This window comes from Meriones unguiculatus, chromosome X (genome assembly GCF_030254825.1).
Source record: "Meriones unguiculatus strain TT.TT164.6M chromosome X, Bangor_MerUng_6.1, whole genome shotgun sequence".
NCBI classification, from domain to species: Eukaryota; Metazoa; Chordata; class Mammalia; order Rodentia; family Muridae; genus Meriones; species Meriones unguiculatus.
Genome location: NC_083369.1, coordinates 40,283,368 through 40,300,688, shown reverse-complemented (window position 1 = coordinate 40,300,688; position 17,321 = coordinate 40,283,368). Strand labels below are relative to the sequence as shown.

The 17,321-nt window shown below is 46.4% G+C and overlaps 2 protein-coding genes across 3 annotated transcripts; both read left to right on the top strand.

Annotated features, from left to right (window-relative positions):
- Window positions 1-5,517: 5,517 nt before the first annotated feature.
- On the top strand, window positions 5,518-10,422 carry Slc10a3 (solute carrier family 10 member 3). 2 transcript variants are annotated; one of them, XM_060375584.1, is made up of 3 exons: window positions 5,518-6,048; window positions 6,700-6,768; window positions 8,634-10,422. In XM_060375584.1, the coding sequence occupies exon 3, from the start codon at window positions 8,772-8,774 to the stop codon at window positions 10,200-10,202; it is 1,431 nt and encodes a 476-aa protein (XP_060231567.1). In that variant the 5' UTR covers window positions 5,518-6,048; window positions 6,700-6,768; window positions 8,634-8,771; the 3' UTR covers window positions 10,203-10,422. The 2 variants fall into 2 exon arrangements, with proteins under 2 accessions (XP_060231567.1, XP_021514953.1); XM_021659278.2 differs by lacking the exon at window positions 5,518-6,048 and adding an exon at window positions 6,093-6,210.
- A 476-nt stretch (window positions 10,423-10,898) lies between these two features.
- Window positions 10,899-12,273, top strand: Ubl4a (ubiquitin like 4A). The gene is made up of 4 exons (XM_021659296.2): window positions 10,899-11,261; window positions 11,423-11,528; window positions 11,764-11,972; window positions 12,088-12,273. Exons 1-4 carry the CDS (start codon window positions 11,214-11,216, stop codon window positions 12,196-12,198), a joined length of 474 nt encoding a protein of 157 aa, XP_021514971.1. The 5' UTR covers window positions 10,899-11,213; the 3' UTR covers window positions 12,199-12,273.
- The last annotated feature ends 5,048 nt before the right edge of the window (window positions 12,274-17,321 follow it).

The following is a 17,321-nucleotide window of genomic DNA, read 5'->3' as shown; positions in this document are numbered from 1 at the left end:
CTGTTGTTACTTTATTTTCTGCAAGTATTAGATACACCTTGCACATACCTGTGTAGATGCCTTCCTACCCTGCCTGGAGAACAGGATCAGGGGTCTCCACTCAGGGTCACCACTGTGGTCCTGTTGCACATTTCAGTAGCAGATATCCCATCTGAAATGCCTTGATGTTGTCACAACTCTTACTACTGTCTGTTCTATCTTTTCTCTGGTCCAGATTGAAATGATGACGCGTACAACAGATTTTATATGAAAGAGGTTTATTGGATGGTGATGGAGAGAGAAGGAGAGGGAGAAAGACATGATGGGGGAGGGGAGGGGACTTTCCAACAGAGAAAGGGGAGAGAGCAAGAACACAAGAGCAAGAGAGAGAGTTAAGAGGCAGGGGTCCATGCATAGTTCCTGCACAGCTGACCGGTGCCTGCCAGATGCATCTACCTGGCAGGGGACATATGATAACATCAGGTTGCTAAGCAACCCAGAAGCAGACTGCCTAAATACTCACACAGATGATTTCTCTTTTGGAACTTGATGTTCTTACCTAATATAAATAGCCCTTCCTTATCTTCTTCTGGGGTAAATTATTAATTCCTACAGCCAACTTCAAATATTTTCTCACCTCTCTCTCTGCTTTCCTTCAAACAAAGCTGCCAAATTCTTCATATCAGGCATCCTCTCAACATGCCCTTACTCTAAACATTGCCATTTTCCATCAGTACCCCTCAAACCTACTTGAAACATACAGTACCAACCTTCTCAGATACCAAGTATACACACAATGCTGTGCTTAATTATCCTCTAAGCATTAGGAATTCATTTTTTATTTATTTTTTTTTGGGGTGTGTCTGTGTGTGTGTGTTGCATGCCAATGTGTGCATATGTTAAGGCTAGAGAGGTATGTGTGTGTGTATGTTTTGTATACCCATATGTGCATATGTTAAGGCTAGGAAGGTAGGAAGGTAGGTGTGTAGGTGTGTAGGTATGTAGGTGTGTGTGTGTTGCATGCCCAGTTGTGCATATATTAAGGCTAGAGAGGTATAGGGAATATAAGGTCTCTTCGTCTATCACTCTATTATTTTGTTTGTTTGTTTTATTTTGTTTTTCAAGACAGGGTTTCCACATGAAGCCTTGGCTGTCCTAGACTCTCTTTGTAAACCAGGCTGGCATCAGACTCAAAGAGATCTGCCTGCCTGTATCTCCCCAGTGCTGGGATTACAGGTGTGCACTTCCGCACTATTATTATCTGCATTATTTCTTTAAGAGATTTTTCAGATTCAGATTCAGATTCAGGCCACTCATTGAATCTGAATCTGTTTTGGCTAGGCTGCCTGGCCAGGAAACTCCTAGAAACCATCTGTCTCCACCCACCCCAACACTGAGGTTACATGCATATGTAGCCATCTTTGGATTTTCACAAGAGTATTGGGAATTCAAATTTAGTACACATGACTATATAGAAAGTGTTCTTACCCACTGAACCATCTCCCTAACCCTAGTTTTTGTTTTGTTTTGAGACAAGTTCTCACTCTACAACCATGCTCCCTGAAGTTCACTATTTTTTGAAGCTGACCTCAAATTGATCCTCCTTATCTCAACCCCTCTCTCTGTGCTGGAATTACAAATGTGAACTTCTGGGGAGAGATAGCTCAGCGGTTAAGAGCACTGGCTGTGCTCGTTCTCTCTCTCTCTCTCTCTCTCTCTCTCTCTCTCTCTCTCTCTCTCTCTCTCTCTCAGATTTATTTGGGCTGGAGAGATGGCTCAGAAGAGCACTTAGTGCTCTTCCAGAGGTGGCTCTCAACCATCTATAATGAGATCTGGTGCCCTCTTCTGGTGTACAAGTACACTTGTAGACAGAACATAGTAAGTCTTTTAAAATAAAAAAAAAAAAAAGATTATGTTTACAGTGTTCTGCATTCATGTACACCTGCATGCCAGAAGAGGACGCCAGATTTCATTATAAATGGTTGTGAGCCACTATGTGGTTGCTGGGAGTTGAACTCAGAACCTCTGGAAGAGCACCCAGTGTTCTTAACCTCTAATCCATCTCTCCAGCCCCACTGACTGCTCTTTTTAAGGTCCTGAGTTCAATTCCCAGCAACCACATGGTGGTTCATAACCATCTATAGTGATATCTGGTTCCTTCTTCTGGCCTGCAGGCAGAATACTGTATAAATAATAAATAAAATATAAAAAACAAAACCAAAACAAACAAAAAAGAACTGTGAGCTTCTATTCTTAGCTGCAAATGTTTGTGATCATTCATATATCAAACCATGTAAGAGCACTGGTTCTCGACCTTCCTAATGCTACAACCTTTTTGTTTGTTTGTTTGGCTGGTTTGGTTCAGTTTTTCAAGACAGAGTTTCTCTGTGTGACCCTAGCTGTCCTAAAACTTGCTCTCTAGACCAGGCTGTCCTGGAACTCACAAATATCCACCTGCCAGCGCCTCTCAAATGCTGGGATTAAAGGCACACACACCCAAACACACACACACACACAGCATCTGCTGTGACCTCTTAGTACAGTTCTTCATGTTGTGGTGACTCCCAACCACAAAAATTTTTTCTCATTGCTGTAAAAGTAACTTTTATTCTCCTGATTTATTGGTGTCTCCAAGGCTTACTGCCTCTCTCTGCTAACCTAGGCCAAGTCCTGGAAGTTTCTAGTCTCTGCACAATCTAATATAGGCTTACAATGTTTTCAGCTTTTGAGACTTACTACTGAATAAGCTCACCATTTCTAGATCTTTCTGAACTGTTACTGGCTGATTCAATTCAGCTGTTCTGGCGCAAACTCCTCTCCCTGCTGACTTATTCAGTCTGGTTTTTCTCTCAACCTCTGAATTGCTCTGCTTGGCTTCAAACTAACTCCAGCAATCTGTTTTTTGTTGATTGATTTTGGTTTCTCGAGATAGGGTTTCTCTGTGTAGCCCTGCTTTGCAGCCCAGGCTGGCCTCAGACTCCGAGATCTGCCTGCCTCTGCCTCCCTGAGTGCTGGGATTATAGGCATGCACCATTCTGCCTGGCTCCAGCAATCTGTCCTAATCTTCTGTCTTCACGTGTGTCTAGCTTGTTCTCTCTTCAGCCTCTCTCTGTAAAACTGCCTTCTCTCTCTTTCTCTGTGCTGCTCCCTTAAGTAGCTTCCCTTTCCTCCCTGTTCTTGTGAGAGTTGGGTATATCCCATTCAGTCAAATATTTTTCTGATTTATTACTTTGTCTGCCTCACAATTAGACACACTTTCAAACATGGGTGCTTCCTTCTACAAACTAACTTTCCCTTCATTGTTTAGGATTAAAGGCCTGTACCACCATGCCTGTATCTAAGCTTCATCTTTATCTGAAACTTGCTCTATCTATATCAGGCTGGCCTTGAACAGAGATCTGCCTGCCTCTATCTCCTGGGATCAAAGATATATGCCACCAGGTCTGCATTCCTGCCAGATCACACAGACCTAGAAGATCTTTGGATGGAATCTCTTGCTAGTGCAGCTATGTGCTGAATTAAAATTCCTCTACAAATTGTTACTTCATAACTGTAATTTTGCTACTGTTGTGAATCATAATGTAAATATCTGATATGCAGATGGTCTTAGGTGACCCATGTGAAAGGCTCATTCAACCCCTAAAATGGGTCACAATCCACAGATTGAGGACTCCTGCCTTAGATCATATATACTACTAACATTTATACATACCTGTAGGTATGCATGCATATGTTCACACAGAAATATGTCTGTACTAATTTTAATTTTATAAAAAAAACATGCAATATGGGGCTGTAAGAGATAGAGTACTTACTTCTCTTCTAGAGGACCTGAGTTGAGTTCCCAGCAACCTGTGGCAGCTTACAACTACCTGTAACTCCAATTCCAGGAGATACAATACCCTCTGACCTCAGAAGGTTCCTGCACAGACATGGTACACATGAACTCATGCAAACACACACAATTTTTTAAAAATACACTTTAAAATCATTTAAAATGAATTTCAGGGCTTTAGCTGTAGGTCAGTTGATGCAATGCTTGCCTAGCATGAACAAAGTACTGAATTTGATCCTCAGCACCATATAAACTGGGTTTTGTGTTGTGGTGATGCATACCGAAGGATTCAAAGTTCAAGGTCATCCTCTCGGTTACATTAGAACTCTGATGCCAGCTCTGAGATTCTGTCTCAAAAATAAGTAAGAGTCTAAACATGGCTCCTCCAGATTGAGAGGTTTTATGGAACTGCATACAAGTGACAGAGTATTGCTTTTATAGTGAGCTAAGAAAACACTTTGCTCGGGGCTGGGGATTTAGCTCAGTGGTAGAGTGCTTGCCTAGCAAGTGTAAGACCCTGGGTTCTGTCCTCAGCTCTGGAAAAAAAAGAAGAAACACTTTGCTCAGTTTGGCCATACACAAAAGTGCACTGTACATTTTGGCAGAGAGACTGGTTTGCATAGAGTGGTAGGTTAGGTTCAGTTTTCTTCACAAGAACTTCAGAATGCACAACAACAGGAAAATCGAATTACAGTCCTGCACTAACAAACCAGGCTGGCTTTGCATACTCTTCTTTTTTAAAATATACTTATTTTTAAATTATGTATGCCTGTAGTGTCTGGACTACCTTGGAATCTAGAGCTGTCAGAACCCTCGGAGCTGGATTTATAGGTTGTAAGGCACCTGACAATGTAGGGATCAAACTCAGGTCCTTCTGAAGAGCAGTACTCACTACTGTCTCTCCAGACTTATTTTTTACTTTCTTAGCTTTTAGATTATGTATTATTCAGTAATTACATATACAAATACAGTACATTTAGATCATATTCACCCCTCACTCCACTTCTCCAGCACTTGTTTTTTGTGAGGTAAGGTCTCCTGTAACTGGGGCTAGCCTTAAACATTCTATATAGCTGAGGATGGCCTTGAACTCCTGCCTCTACTTCCCTGTGCTGGGACTACAGGTTGGGTTATCACACCCCCTTATTTAGTTATTTTTTTTAAGATAACCTAGTCTTCAATATCCAGTACTACTGGGTGGTGGTGCACATCGTTAATTCCAGCACTCGGAAGGCAAAAGCAGGCGGACCTTTGAGTTTGAGGCCAGCCTGGTCTACAGAGTGAGTTCCAGGACAGCTAGAGCTACACAAAGAAATCCTGTCTCTGAAAAAAATTCAATCCACCTGCCTCAACCTTGGAATTACAGGCATTTCTAGAAAAAGGTTCATTTTAGAGCAGTACTCGTTTTATTTTAGTCTCTCCAGCACCTTTGGAAACAAACATCTTTTTAAAAATTGTGTATTTAGGAGTCAGTTCTTTCCTTCAACTGAACTAGTAGTGTTGACAGTCCTCAAGTGCTTTTACAAGCTGAGCCATCTCAAAAGCCTCATTATCTTTCATTCTTTTTTTTTTGGGGGGGGGGGTGAGACAGGGTTTCTCTGTGTGGCCCTGGCTAGGTGTCCTGGAACCAGGCCTGCCTCAAACTCAGAGATTTGCCTGTCTCGGTCTCCAAGCCTCATTAAAAAAAAAAAAAAGAAAAAGAAAACAAATCAAATAATAACAAAACCAAATAATAAACAAGTTTGTTTTGTACACTTCAGAGAGAAGCAGGTATGGCAGTAACAGAATCACCTGCATACAAATCTCCTTTTTAAAGACTTATGTGTATGAGTGCCTGCCTGCATGTTTGTATGCGCACCACACGCATCCAGTACGGGCAGAAGCCAGAAGAACGTATCAAACTTCCCAGAACTGTAGTTACCGGTGGTTGCAAGCTGCCAAGTGATGGGGAATCGAACCGGAGTCCTCTGCAAAAGTATTAAGTGCTCTTAACCACTGGGCGATCTCTTCAACCTCTACATCACCTGTAAGTCAATACTAATTTTGCTGTCTCTGACATCATTCCTATCCCCACTCACCACCCATTTTTCCCAGGAGGTAACCACACAAGATTGTACTTAACCGTTCTACATGCCAAAAGCGGCGACTCAGGAAGTGACGTCTCACGTGGCAGAGCAGCGTGTCGCTCCCAGAAACGTCATATCCGGTGGAACCCTTGACAACGCCCGCCAGAGGTGAGGACCTTTGTGAGAGGGCGGAGCCCTAACACGCGGGTGGAGCTTCGGTGGGGCGGAGCTTGTGGGGGCGGGACTAGGCCCTGGCGGGCCTCACTCGCCGGCATTTGCCGGCCTGGCCGCCGCTTGTGCGGAGCTCTGTGGCCGTGGCTGCGGAAGCAGGTGAGAGCCTTCGACCGGGAAGGGGTGGACGGGAGGTGAATTCTGGCTCCGTCCGCAGTCCGTTGTAACCCGCCCAGACCAGGCCCAGCGAGAGGCCTTGTGGGCGCTGGAGTGACGTGGAGGCTATCCTGAACCTAAGACTGCCCACGGGGTTGTGAGCCCTTCCTAACTTCTCCAACCACTTGACAATCCTCACGTTCCCAAGTTCAGAGGACGTCTGGTCATCACTTCTAGTTATCCTTAAGTCTCAACACTTCGCTGCTGTGGAAAAAGCTTCTGAGGGGGATTGCTTCCTCAGCCACAAGTACATTTACCCTAATTTCTTCCAGCCCCTCTATCAGCAGAGGTGTAGGATAGAAGCCAAGTTACTCTTGGAGTGAGTTAGGTCCACCAGCCCTACTAAAAGGATGGGGTATGGGTGGATGGCCCTTAGCCTCTCCCTTAACTGACTCAGACCACTCTGATGCCTTTTCCTCTCTACTTGACTAGTTACCCTACTCTGGTTTTCCTGCCTTCCTCTTCATCGGTGAGACACAAGGCTGGACCAGGGCTCCCAGGGTAAGTGACCCAAACTTAAAATCAGTAAAGGCCATATAGGTGGAGGCCTGGGACCAATGTCTGATCAGGAACCAGAGGGTAAAGTCTCTGAAGCACTAGCAGGCTTAAGGTACCTGGGAAGCCATAACATAAAACCCGCTGTGTCCACTGTCATATCATTTGCCCTAGTTCTAGCAGATGATGATAAGAAAGTGCTAACTATCCAGTTGAGAAATAGTTGGAGGCTGACCCCTCCTTCCCACCCAAGTCACTCCACCCTTAGAAATACTCAGGCTTAGCTGGGCAAGGCAGCACATGCCTGTAATCAGGCAGGTGGATCTTTGTGAGTTCGAGGAAAGCCTGGTCTACAAAGTGAGTCCAGAACAGCCAAGGCCACACAGAGAAACACTGTCTAGAAACAAACAACAACAAAACTCAGGTTCCACTATAAGTGTAAAACTCTGATATGTGGCACACACCTTTATCCCAACTTGACAGGCAGAGGCAGGTGGATCTCTGAGTTCCAGCCTGGTCTACATGATTAATCTAGGTCAGCTAAGGCTATACAGTAAGGTCCTAGCTCAACAACAACAAAAAGCCTTTAGTAGGGCTGAATGTGGTAGCCTATACCTTTAACTCCAGCACTTAAGAGATAGAGGCAGGCAGATCTCTGAGTTTAAGTCCAGCCTAGTTTATTTGTGAGTGGCAGGTCAACCAGTACAGAGACCCTGTCTCAAAAAAAAGACTCTGATAGGGTATATGCCAGAAGATTCTAAGGAGAGACTATCAGATATAGCAGCAGTTATGAGAGCTCAAATTCTGAGAATGGGAAGGTCTGACAAAAGAGAAGGTTGCCAGCCAGGCTCTGTGGTGCATGACTGTAATTTCAGCATTCAGTGAGGCAGAGGCTGGCAGATTTCTGTAAGTTTGAAGCCAGCCTGGTCTACAGAGTGAGTTCCAGGATAGCCAAGGCTACACAGAGAAACCCTGTCTCAGAAAATCAAGAGGGAGAGAGAGAGAGAGAGAGAGAGAGAGAGAGAGAGAGAAGGTTACCCAATGGATATCTAACCCAGAACTACTGTAACTTCCCTGAAAGTAAGGACATGCGTCCCACGAGTACTACCATTTCATTATTACAGGGCATGTGGGACAAGACATGTAGCCACAGCAATGATTCACCCAATGTCAGTAGCTGTATCACCCCCTGCAGCCTTTGGTTCAGTAAGTCACCTGAACCACAAAGTCCATATCACCTTGTCACCACTTTGTAGGTGGCAAATGTTACTTAGACTCCCCTATTCTATTATTTAAAGACCTGGATCCAGCCCAAATCACTGTTCCCCTCAGTACCCTTTGTTCTCATCTGACTAGTCTCCTTGTCCTTCCCTGCCCAGGAAACCATTTATTTGATTTTCTTTGTTTGGAAATGGATTATCAAACTCTCCCGGTTGCCCTGGAATTAGCTATGTAACTGGATGATGATATTAGACTCATGATTCTCTTGATTCCACTTCCCAAGTCCTGGGATGACAGGAGTGAGCTACCATACCTACCCCTCCAGGAAGCACTTTATTTCATTCCCATGGTGGTATCACTGCATCTTGAGATCAGTGTGGAATGGGCTAGTGGTGACAGGGTTAGCTATTGCTCTCCTAAAACCCTCAATATTAGAATATCTCTATGAGGTCACCGTAGTAGGCAAGCAAGTCCATGGAATTTGGCAGCTCTCTTGAGGCAGCTGTGCTTTAAGAGGAGGTGGCTAAATGGCATGCAAGGGCCAGTACTACCCCCAAACTAGAGGCAAAAGGCTCCCCGATAGCACCATGGTCCTGAGCTTACAGTTTCTTCTCTTTATTAGCCATTTTATTTGCCCCTTCTCTTTTCAGGAAAATCTCTACTATTAAGGAAGACAACATAGGACTAGGACCTTCCCATGGACCCTTCTGAGGACATTCCAACAACACAAGCAAGAGTGTTCTCCTAAGACACAAAGGGCCTACAAACACAATCCTTTGAGAAGTACCATGGTGGTCAGGAGAGGCAGACGTGGCTCCCAGCAGTTGCCTGGCCTGGGAGGGCAGGGTGGTTGTACAGGTTTCCGAGGCATGCTTATAGCTGCCCTGCTGTTCATCAACCTGCCATGGGGGGCCCAAGTGATGGCTAGTGCAAACATCAGCACTGCTCTGGGCCACACTGGGCCACTGACAAATGGTCACTATTTGAGCATTGGAGACAGCTCAGTGACAGAATTTGAGTTCCCTGAGAAGAGTGAGGGTATCATTGTGATTTCTAGCCACTATGGACAGGCTAATGGGACACACTCAAGCCCCACACTGCGGGTTATATCCCTGGACACAGAGGTGCTGACCATCAAGAATGTGAGTGCCATGACCTGGGGCAGCGGGGGTGGCTTTGTGGTGAGCATCCACTCAGGTCTGGCTGGGCTAGCCCCACTCCACCTCCAGCTCTTGGACCTCCATGAGGCCCCACCCCTGCTAATCGAAGAACGGAGAGATTTCTGCATCAGAGTATCACCTACTGAAGATATCTCTTCTACTCTCAATGCCAACTTGGGCCACTTCTCAGAGAACCCAATACTCTACCTTCTTTTGCCTCTTATCTTTGTCAACAAGTGTTCATTTGGGTGCAAAGTGGAACTTGAAGTTTTGAAGGAGCTCCTACAGAGCCCCCAACCCATGCTGTTGGGCCTCTTGGGCCAGTTTCTGGTCATGCCTTTCTATGCTTTCCTGATGGCCAAAGTTTTCATGCTACCCAAGGCCTTAGCTCTGGGCCTCATCATTACGTGCTCATCACCTGGCGGTGGTGGGAGCTACCTCTTCAGTCTCCTCCTTGGAGGAGATGTCACCCTGGCCATCTCCATGACTTTCATCTCAACAGTAGCTGCTACTGGTTTGCTGCCACTATCATCAGCCGTCTACAGCCGCCTTCTCAGCATCCATGAAACACTCCATGTGCCCATCTCCAAGATACTGGGAACCCTGTTGTTTATTGCCATCCCCCTAGCAGCAGGTGTGGTGATCAAGTCTAAGCTCCCCAAGTTCTCTGAGCTACTGCTACAGATCATCAAACCCTTCAGCTTTGTACTTCTCCTGGGTGGCTTGTTCCTGGCTTACCACATGGGGGTCTTCATCCTAGTGGGAGTCAGGTTACCCATTATACTGGTAGGCTTCACAGTGCCCCTGGTTGGCCTCTTAGTGGGCTACAGCCTGGCTATGTGCCTGAAGCTGCCAGTAGCCCAGCGGCGGACAGTCAGCATAGAGGTAGGAGTGCAAAACAGCCTGCTAGCCTTAGCCATGCTGCAGCTGTCTCTGCGCCGCCTTCAAGCAGACTATGCCTCTCAAGCCCCTTTCATTGTGGCACTGAGTGGTACCTCTGAGATGCTGGCTTTGGTTATTGGCCAGTTCATTTACAGGAGCTTGTTTCCTGTTCCCTGAGCCCCCTGGATCAAGTTTTATAAGCCCCAACCCCCATACTCCACTCTCCCCACAGTTCTTGTGTACCAAAGGCCTTTAGTTCTCATGCACTATGCACTCAGACAAATACAGGCTTTTTTTTTTACTGTTTTTTTTTCCAGCTTTCAGTGCCAAAGAGGCCATGCTGAGTTAGACAACTGGGTACTACCCAGAACTATATTTCAATAAAAGACAAAAGCAAGCTTGGGTCCCTTCTAGTCTTTGTCCCTTGGAGCCTGTGGTTTGGGGGGGGGGGGGGGGTAGAGTGTCTCTACACAGGTATTGGCCAGGATGGTGAACACGTTTGGTGAACCTGCACAGAGCCCATTCTCCTTACTCCCTCTGTTTTGCACATGGTAGACAAGTGTTGCACCTTTGAGCTCTATCCCAGATCTGCAAAGGCTTTTCTCTATTAATAGGGCAGGCCTCTGTTCTATAATGAATGAAGAGAGCAGAGGCCTGGGTCTACTATTTCCAAGCCTCAGTCGGGATATTTTTGCAGCCATACTAGAAAGCAAGAAGTAGAAAGTCATCGTTGGTTTATGGCAAGCAGTATTGGACCATTTCTCTATCTGAGAAACACTATCGTGTGTTTGCACTGACTTGGTCCACCAGCAGGGTGGGAATTAGCGCAGGCCCAGCTTTGCGTGAAGCTGACATCCTAGTCCTTTTTGAGCCACAGCTCCCAGGCAAAGCAAGCCTGGTCCTATATGTTTCTAACTTCAATCGCAGTGGGCGGGACATCCCTACATCCCTGCACCACAGCAGCGGAAGGCTTCTAGAGCCAAAACCGCGGATTCTACCCCGGGCCCGGGCAGGCACAAGGCCCGGAAGAGGGACTGAAGAACGCGCAGGAGGAAGCCACAAGGCGGGCGCGCCCCTTTCACCGCTTCCGGCGGCAGCGGGTGGTTCCGGCGCTCGCCTTGGGGGGCAGCGCGCGGCAGGCGACCGTTGGGGTTTGTATTGGCCGTAGGGGACGCGGCCTTGGAAACCATGAAGCTGACCGTAAAGGCGCTCCAGGGCCGGGAGTGCAGCCTACAGGTAAGGTTACCCTGCAGGCTGCTGCACTCACCTACTCCTGCCGCTGGGGGCCAAGGGCGAGCGGGGGAGGCTGGGAGAGCTGGCCTCAGGAAGGGGCGTGAGGGCTTCACTGCGGAGGGAATTCGGGCTGAGCCCTTGCCTCTGCACTTCGGCCGGATCAGGTGTCGGAGGACGAGCTAGTGTCTACACTGAAGCACCTGGTCTCGGATAAGCTGAACGTCCCCGTGCGCCAGCAACGTCTGCTGTTCAAGGGCAAGGCCCTAGCAGGTAACTAGGGAAAGGAGCCGGCTAGGGAGCCCCACAGGAAGTTGGGGGACGGGATGTACAGGCCAGTGTAATGGATCAGGGCACTGGATGCCACTGGATCTGGAAAAAGTAGCCGAGCCCCCACCACCCCATAGCCAGATGCTGCAGTGCTTCACTCTGGCTCTCTGTGGCAGGATTGCTCCCCAGCCACCCCCACAGCAGTGAGGAAGGAACTCCACCAATCTCTCTTTGGCAGATGAGAAACGACTGTCAGATTACAACATTGGGCCTAATTCTAAGCTCAACCTAGTTGTTAAGCCTTTGGAGAAGGTGCTACTGGAAGAAGGCTCTGCCCACAAACTGGTGGACTCCCCACCTCCACCCATCTGGCAGCTGATCTCCAAAGTCCTGGCCCGTCACTTCAGTGTAGCAGATGCCAGCAGGGTCCTGGAACAACTACAGAGGGTGAGAACAGTAATGCTGGACCTCCGATCCAACACTTCTAGCCCCAGCCCACACCTATTACAGCATACCCCTTCCCACTGGTACCTCCTGAACCCTACTGGTCTTCTCTCCTCAGGATTATGACAGGTCCCTGAGCCGCCTAACACTGGATGACATCGAACGTTTGGCCAGCCGCTTTCTACACCCTGAAGTGACTGAGGCTATGGAAAAAGGGTTCTCCAAATAGCATTTTGGGATTGTGGGAAGAAATCCCAGGTCTGGCCACAGCTGCATGTTGCATTAAATGTGTTCTCATTTCGCAGTTTGGCTTGTAGTGATAATAATAGCTGGTATGTACCCAGCTCTTGCTAGGTGCTTGGCACTACTCACAGTACATGGCCTGAGTTCTCCTCTGTCTCCTGTAGGAGAGTTGAGGCTGCACTGTAGATACACCTAGCAATGGCTTGGGACAGCCAGGGTCCAAGTCTAGCCAGCCTGTAGAAGTGCCTCTGTAGGAGAAAGAGTGTGATGTTTTGAGAGATGGGCCTTAGCATTCCAATTTAGCCCACTCATCAGACTCTCTCAAATGACTCCCTCAGGAAGCCACTAGTCCTTGTCACCTGCCCTCTAGTGTGTCTGGCATAGCCGTTGGAAAATCTCCATAGGAGGCCAAGTGGTAGCTATCCACGGCCCCTCTGCTGCTGCAGCAGCTAGTATGCTCTTTGTTTTGGTTTTGTTTTCGAGACAGGGTTTGTCTGTGTAGCCTTGGCTGTAGGCCAGGCTGGCTTCCAACTCACAGAGATCCACCTGCCTCTGCTTTCTGAATGCTGGGACTATGGGCATGTGCCACCATTACCCAGCTGCCAGTGTGCTCTTGATGAATGATAAGCAGGTTAGGAGCTGGAGGATCAGCAAGATACCCCAGCTCTGTTGTATGACTTGAGTCAAGTTTCTGTGCCACTTTGGTCCCCAGCCATTGAGTCTGTTCTGTGATAGTTATTCCTCTGACCTGAATAAGTTTCCTTCCCCGTTTCTCAGCTCAAGGTGGGAGTCTGCTATCACCTGCAGTTCCTCCTTGTGTTCAGTAAGCAAACTGAAGCCAAAAGTGAAGTGATAGCCAAGCATAGGCCACGGCTGGAGGATCCTGGGCCTTCGTGACATAGCTCTTCTCAGGGGCACCCTAGCTGCTTGGCTCCTCCTGGAAGTGGGTCTCACCCATGAGGGACAACAGGCGACTCAGCAAGGCACTGTCACAAGTAGGCCTCTGCCTTGGTCTCTTCACACAGCGCTCACCTACAGCGTGAGACGGATGCTTCCTCTGCCACCTATGTATGGGGGCTTGTACTTTGCACACCTTCGTTGCTTAAGGAGAAACTCAGGGCACTGAGGAGGAGATAGAAATGTAAGCTGAAGGCAGTAATTTCTCTTTCCACTCTACCTATGCCTGGGTGCTAAAGGTCATGTAAGTACTAGCTCCTTTGAGGAGGAATCTAGGGTAGAAGACAGCCACCTGCAAGACACTACTCCTATCCCTCCACTTTTGCCAAGAAAGCTACTCTACTCTGAATGTAGTTGGGGCTACACTTCCCTTTCTTCCCCAAGGGCCTCCTACATAGGCCTTGTGGAACAAATCTTGAGTCCCTGGAGTGGAATGATAAAGTGAGGCCTCAGGGGATGAGCAGGTGATAGACCCTGGTCCTCTCTGAGACCTGGGGTACCACATCAGGGACCTGCTTCTGAGTGTGTGTATGGACTGGCAGCTTAGATAAAAAGTGTACCAATGTTTTTGTTCACTCTGAGTGAGGGAGTGTATTTGGAAAATTAAATAACGCTAAAGGTGCATGTGAGACTTTTCACCAAAAGGAACTCTATTAATAAGCTAAACTGCTTTTGGTTTCTGATAATTTGTTTAACAACACAGGAAACTTACTGGCTTATAAAACTAAAAAAAAAAAAAAAAAAAAAAAAAAAAAAAAAAGCCCAGGAATACTGGCAGTGGATGAACTAATTCACCAAACATCCAGCTTTTTTCCTGCTTCCCTCTGAATTCTCCAGTATCTGCTTCATCCTCACCACCACTTCCAAGGAGCGAAGGGTGGCTTGTCTGCAGCTTCATCAAAACTCTTCATTCGCTGCCAGCAAGGAGCACTTTTCTCTCTGTAGCATAGCTTCTGTCTCAGATGCCCCAGCAAATAAATGCTGTCTCTTATTGGTCAGAACTGCATCCTGTGTAGTATTTGAGTTGGGCATATGGGAAAAGGAATTGTTAATTATCCATTAGCACCTATTCAGCCGGTCTTGGGGTCTGCTTTCCTGGACACATGTGAGCTATATCAGGGAGAGAAAGTAAATGGATGTCCTGGTGGATGCAGATGGCAACTGTCTACTACACAAAACATCTTCACCAGAAAAATCATTATTTCCTTGGAGATAGTAGAGAATGAAGGGATGAGGACTCAGTTAAGGAACGTTTTCTAAGACTTGCATTCAAAGAAATTTAAAGTTTCTATAGGTAAAAGTAATCCATAGGAACATTCATGAATTTCAAGCCAATGCTTATCAATTCAAAGTGAAGTCTGCAAATGCTCATCTTATCCAAAAATGAGATGGTGTTCGGATGAGTTTATGTAATGGGACAATTGTCAGGTTTTGCTCTGTAGCAATCTGTAGAGTGAGAAACTAAATGAAGGGTGCCTCAGGAATCGGACTGTGGCTGAGACAGAAAACTCAACAAGTGTAGGAAGGAGTTCTGAAAGGAGTCCAGTGTTTTCTGGTTGCCTTGGGAGGCTAGAGTTGCTGTATGTGGAAGTTCAGGGATGGGGGATATGAGACTGGATGTAGAGATGAGTGAGGAGCCCTCAAAATATGCACTGGGGTCTCTGCAATAGAAAAGCTGATCCAGATAACAAAAGGGTTCCTTTTGATAGCTACTGGATTCTTATGGACCTTTTCTACGCAGAACACTTCTCTCATTTCATCTTCATCTCACTGCCAAATGTGGAAAGTGCATGATCTACCACTTAAGCCCTAGCCTAACTTTATTCCTGAGCTTGTGTAACCATACTGCTCTGCCCAGGAATTCTCAGTAAACAGGGAGTCCTAGATACTAGAAGAATGGTTGAGGTGGCTTCTCAGAGAAAGGGACTTTAAAAGAAGTGTGAGGTCACAACCTCAAAAGGACAGCTTCCCCAACCACAGAGGAGTTTAAAGAGTAGCCAGAGACAAGGGCATGAGCTCCTGTAGCACCAGTGCAAGTCAAGGACAGGTGTCTAGAAGGGAGAGGCCGTCAGGACTTCCACTACAGGGACAAGATGGAGCCTCTGTGTGGAGTTCTTAATATATGCAGGTTATTGCTACTGTATGGTTGTGGTTCTGCCTGGGGCCTGTCTCCCAGCAGGCCACCAAAGGCAGGTGGAGCACAAGGCAAGGAGCATGCCAGGAATAGCCGTTAAGTGCTGTACAGGGATCACACACCCCAAGAACCACTTCAGGGAGCTAGTTCAACTTTAATTCCAGAGAACAAAGGCGCCCTTGGCGAGTGGGAAGGAGCCTCCATGAATAGGAGTACATAATTGGTTGGAACTAGGCACTTCAAGGATGTTTGGTTTGCATTGTACAGCACGCTCCTATCATATGAATAGAAACATACGCTGGGGAGGGGAAAGCAAGCAGGGAGCTGCGTCAAATGCCATCTATCAAATATGATTAGAGGCATCTGTGTATAAAGACACTCTATATCCAGGTAAAGTCAGGGAGAGAACAAGAGGTCCTGCTGGGGAAAGGGAGTCCTGCACCTTACTGCTAAGCTCAGAATGGCTATCTGAACTGGAAGAACTGCAACCTCAAACAGCAGGTTTTCTCCAATATATGGTAGGCCAAGGAGTCCTCAGGAAACTCATTCCACAAGATATGTGTATAACGGAATGGAAACAAAAAGGTGGCGTAAGCCTTCAGGAGCTCTGTCAGGGTAAGGATGGTAGACAAGAGGAAGACAAGTAACAAATACTGCAGGGATAAGAAATAGGAAGAGGGCCAGAAGAGGAGGCTGGGAACTAGATAAAAATGAGTGACCACAAATGCAGATGGTGCATTTGCCTTGAATTTGGTATGGCTTCCCATACACCAGCAGACACTAAAGTCTAAGGGCCCTCATCATGGACTGGAACATTTGCCATAGGCACTATTCCCTGATGAGCCACATATACACCCCAAGAAGTGGCACTGATCCACTCACTTCTCCCTGCCCAATACAACAAGTTCCTGAGAGCCACTGTCTGACTCTCAGATTGACACTCATCTCATATGTGATGTGATCACAATCATACTAGGAGGTAGCATGAATGAAGGGCCCAGCTCAAGTTGCCTCCTAAAGACAAGTATTCTGGGAGCTGGGGTAAGATGTTTGGTGGGCCAACAGGAGGGACAGACTCACGAGCTAAGCATTTATGATGAGGATAGTGAATTGGATATTCACAGCACACTAATTAATGAGAGAAGTTTTGGTATTAAGTTCTGATTGATTGATTGATTTTTCTCTGTGTAGCCTTAGCTGTCCTGGAACTCAATCTGTAAGACAATCTGGCATTGAACTCAGTGATCCACCTCTGCCTCTTGACTGCTAGGATTAAAGGTGTGCACCCACCACCTCTTAGACTTGTGATTTTTTTTTTTATGTCTATGTGGACATAGCAAAGTGACACAGGAAGAGCACCCCCAAACAACCACATTTAGAACAATTTGAGCATCCTTCACCCAGCTGAACATTTTAGAAAAGAGACGTGAAAGTTTAGGAAATTCCCTCATGTCTCCTCCCTGTTACAATATCATTTATTCCGGTACCACAATATATTCAAGGCTTACCTTGTATATTTGCTTGCCCTTGACTAAGCATCAGCCTTTTACTGGAGAATGGCATTTGTTTTTTTGTCTGTTGGTTGAATGATATTTAGAAACTAAAATCTATATGAAAGATGTGCTCACTGGGAGTGAAGTATCACTGCTTCTAGACTCCTTTAATAGGCAATCATTAGAAATATATATACCCATATATATTAAGAAATCACAAGTTCATGCTGAAACCTTCAGCCATAATCTGTGTCACAGTTCTTTCACACCCTCCCTTATACCACAGTGAGAACTCTAGTTTCTGACACTGATATATTTACTCATTTGCTCTACCAAATAAAGTCTATCTTAACATAGACCCAAAATAGCTTCACACTCACCTCATCCAGACCATTATCCACATTAAATATGCTAAGAAGAAAGCCAATTATTTTGTCCTTAGAATATATCCCACAAGAGAGTATGGTAACAGGGTTGTACTTAAAGGGCACTGAATCAGCTGGCTGTAGCGATGCATACCTATAA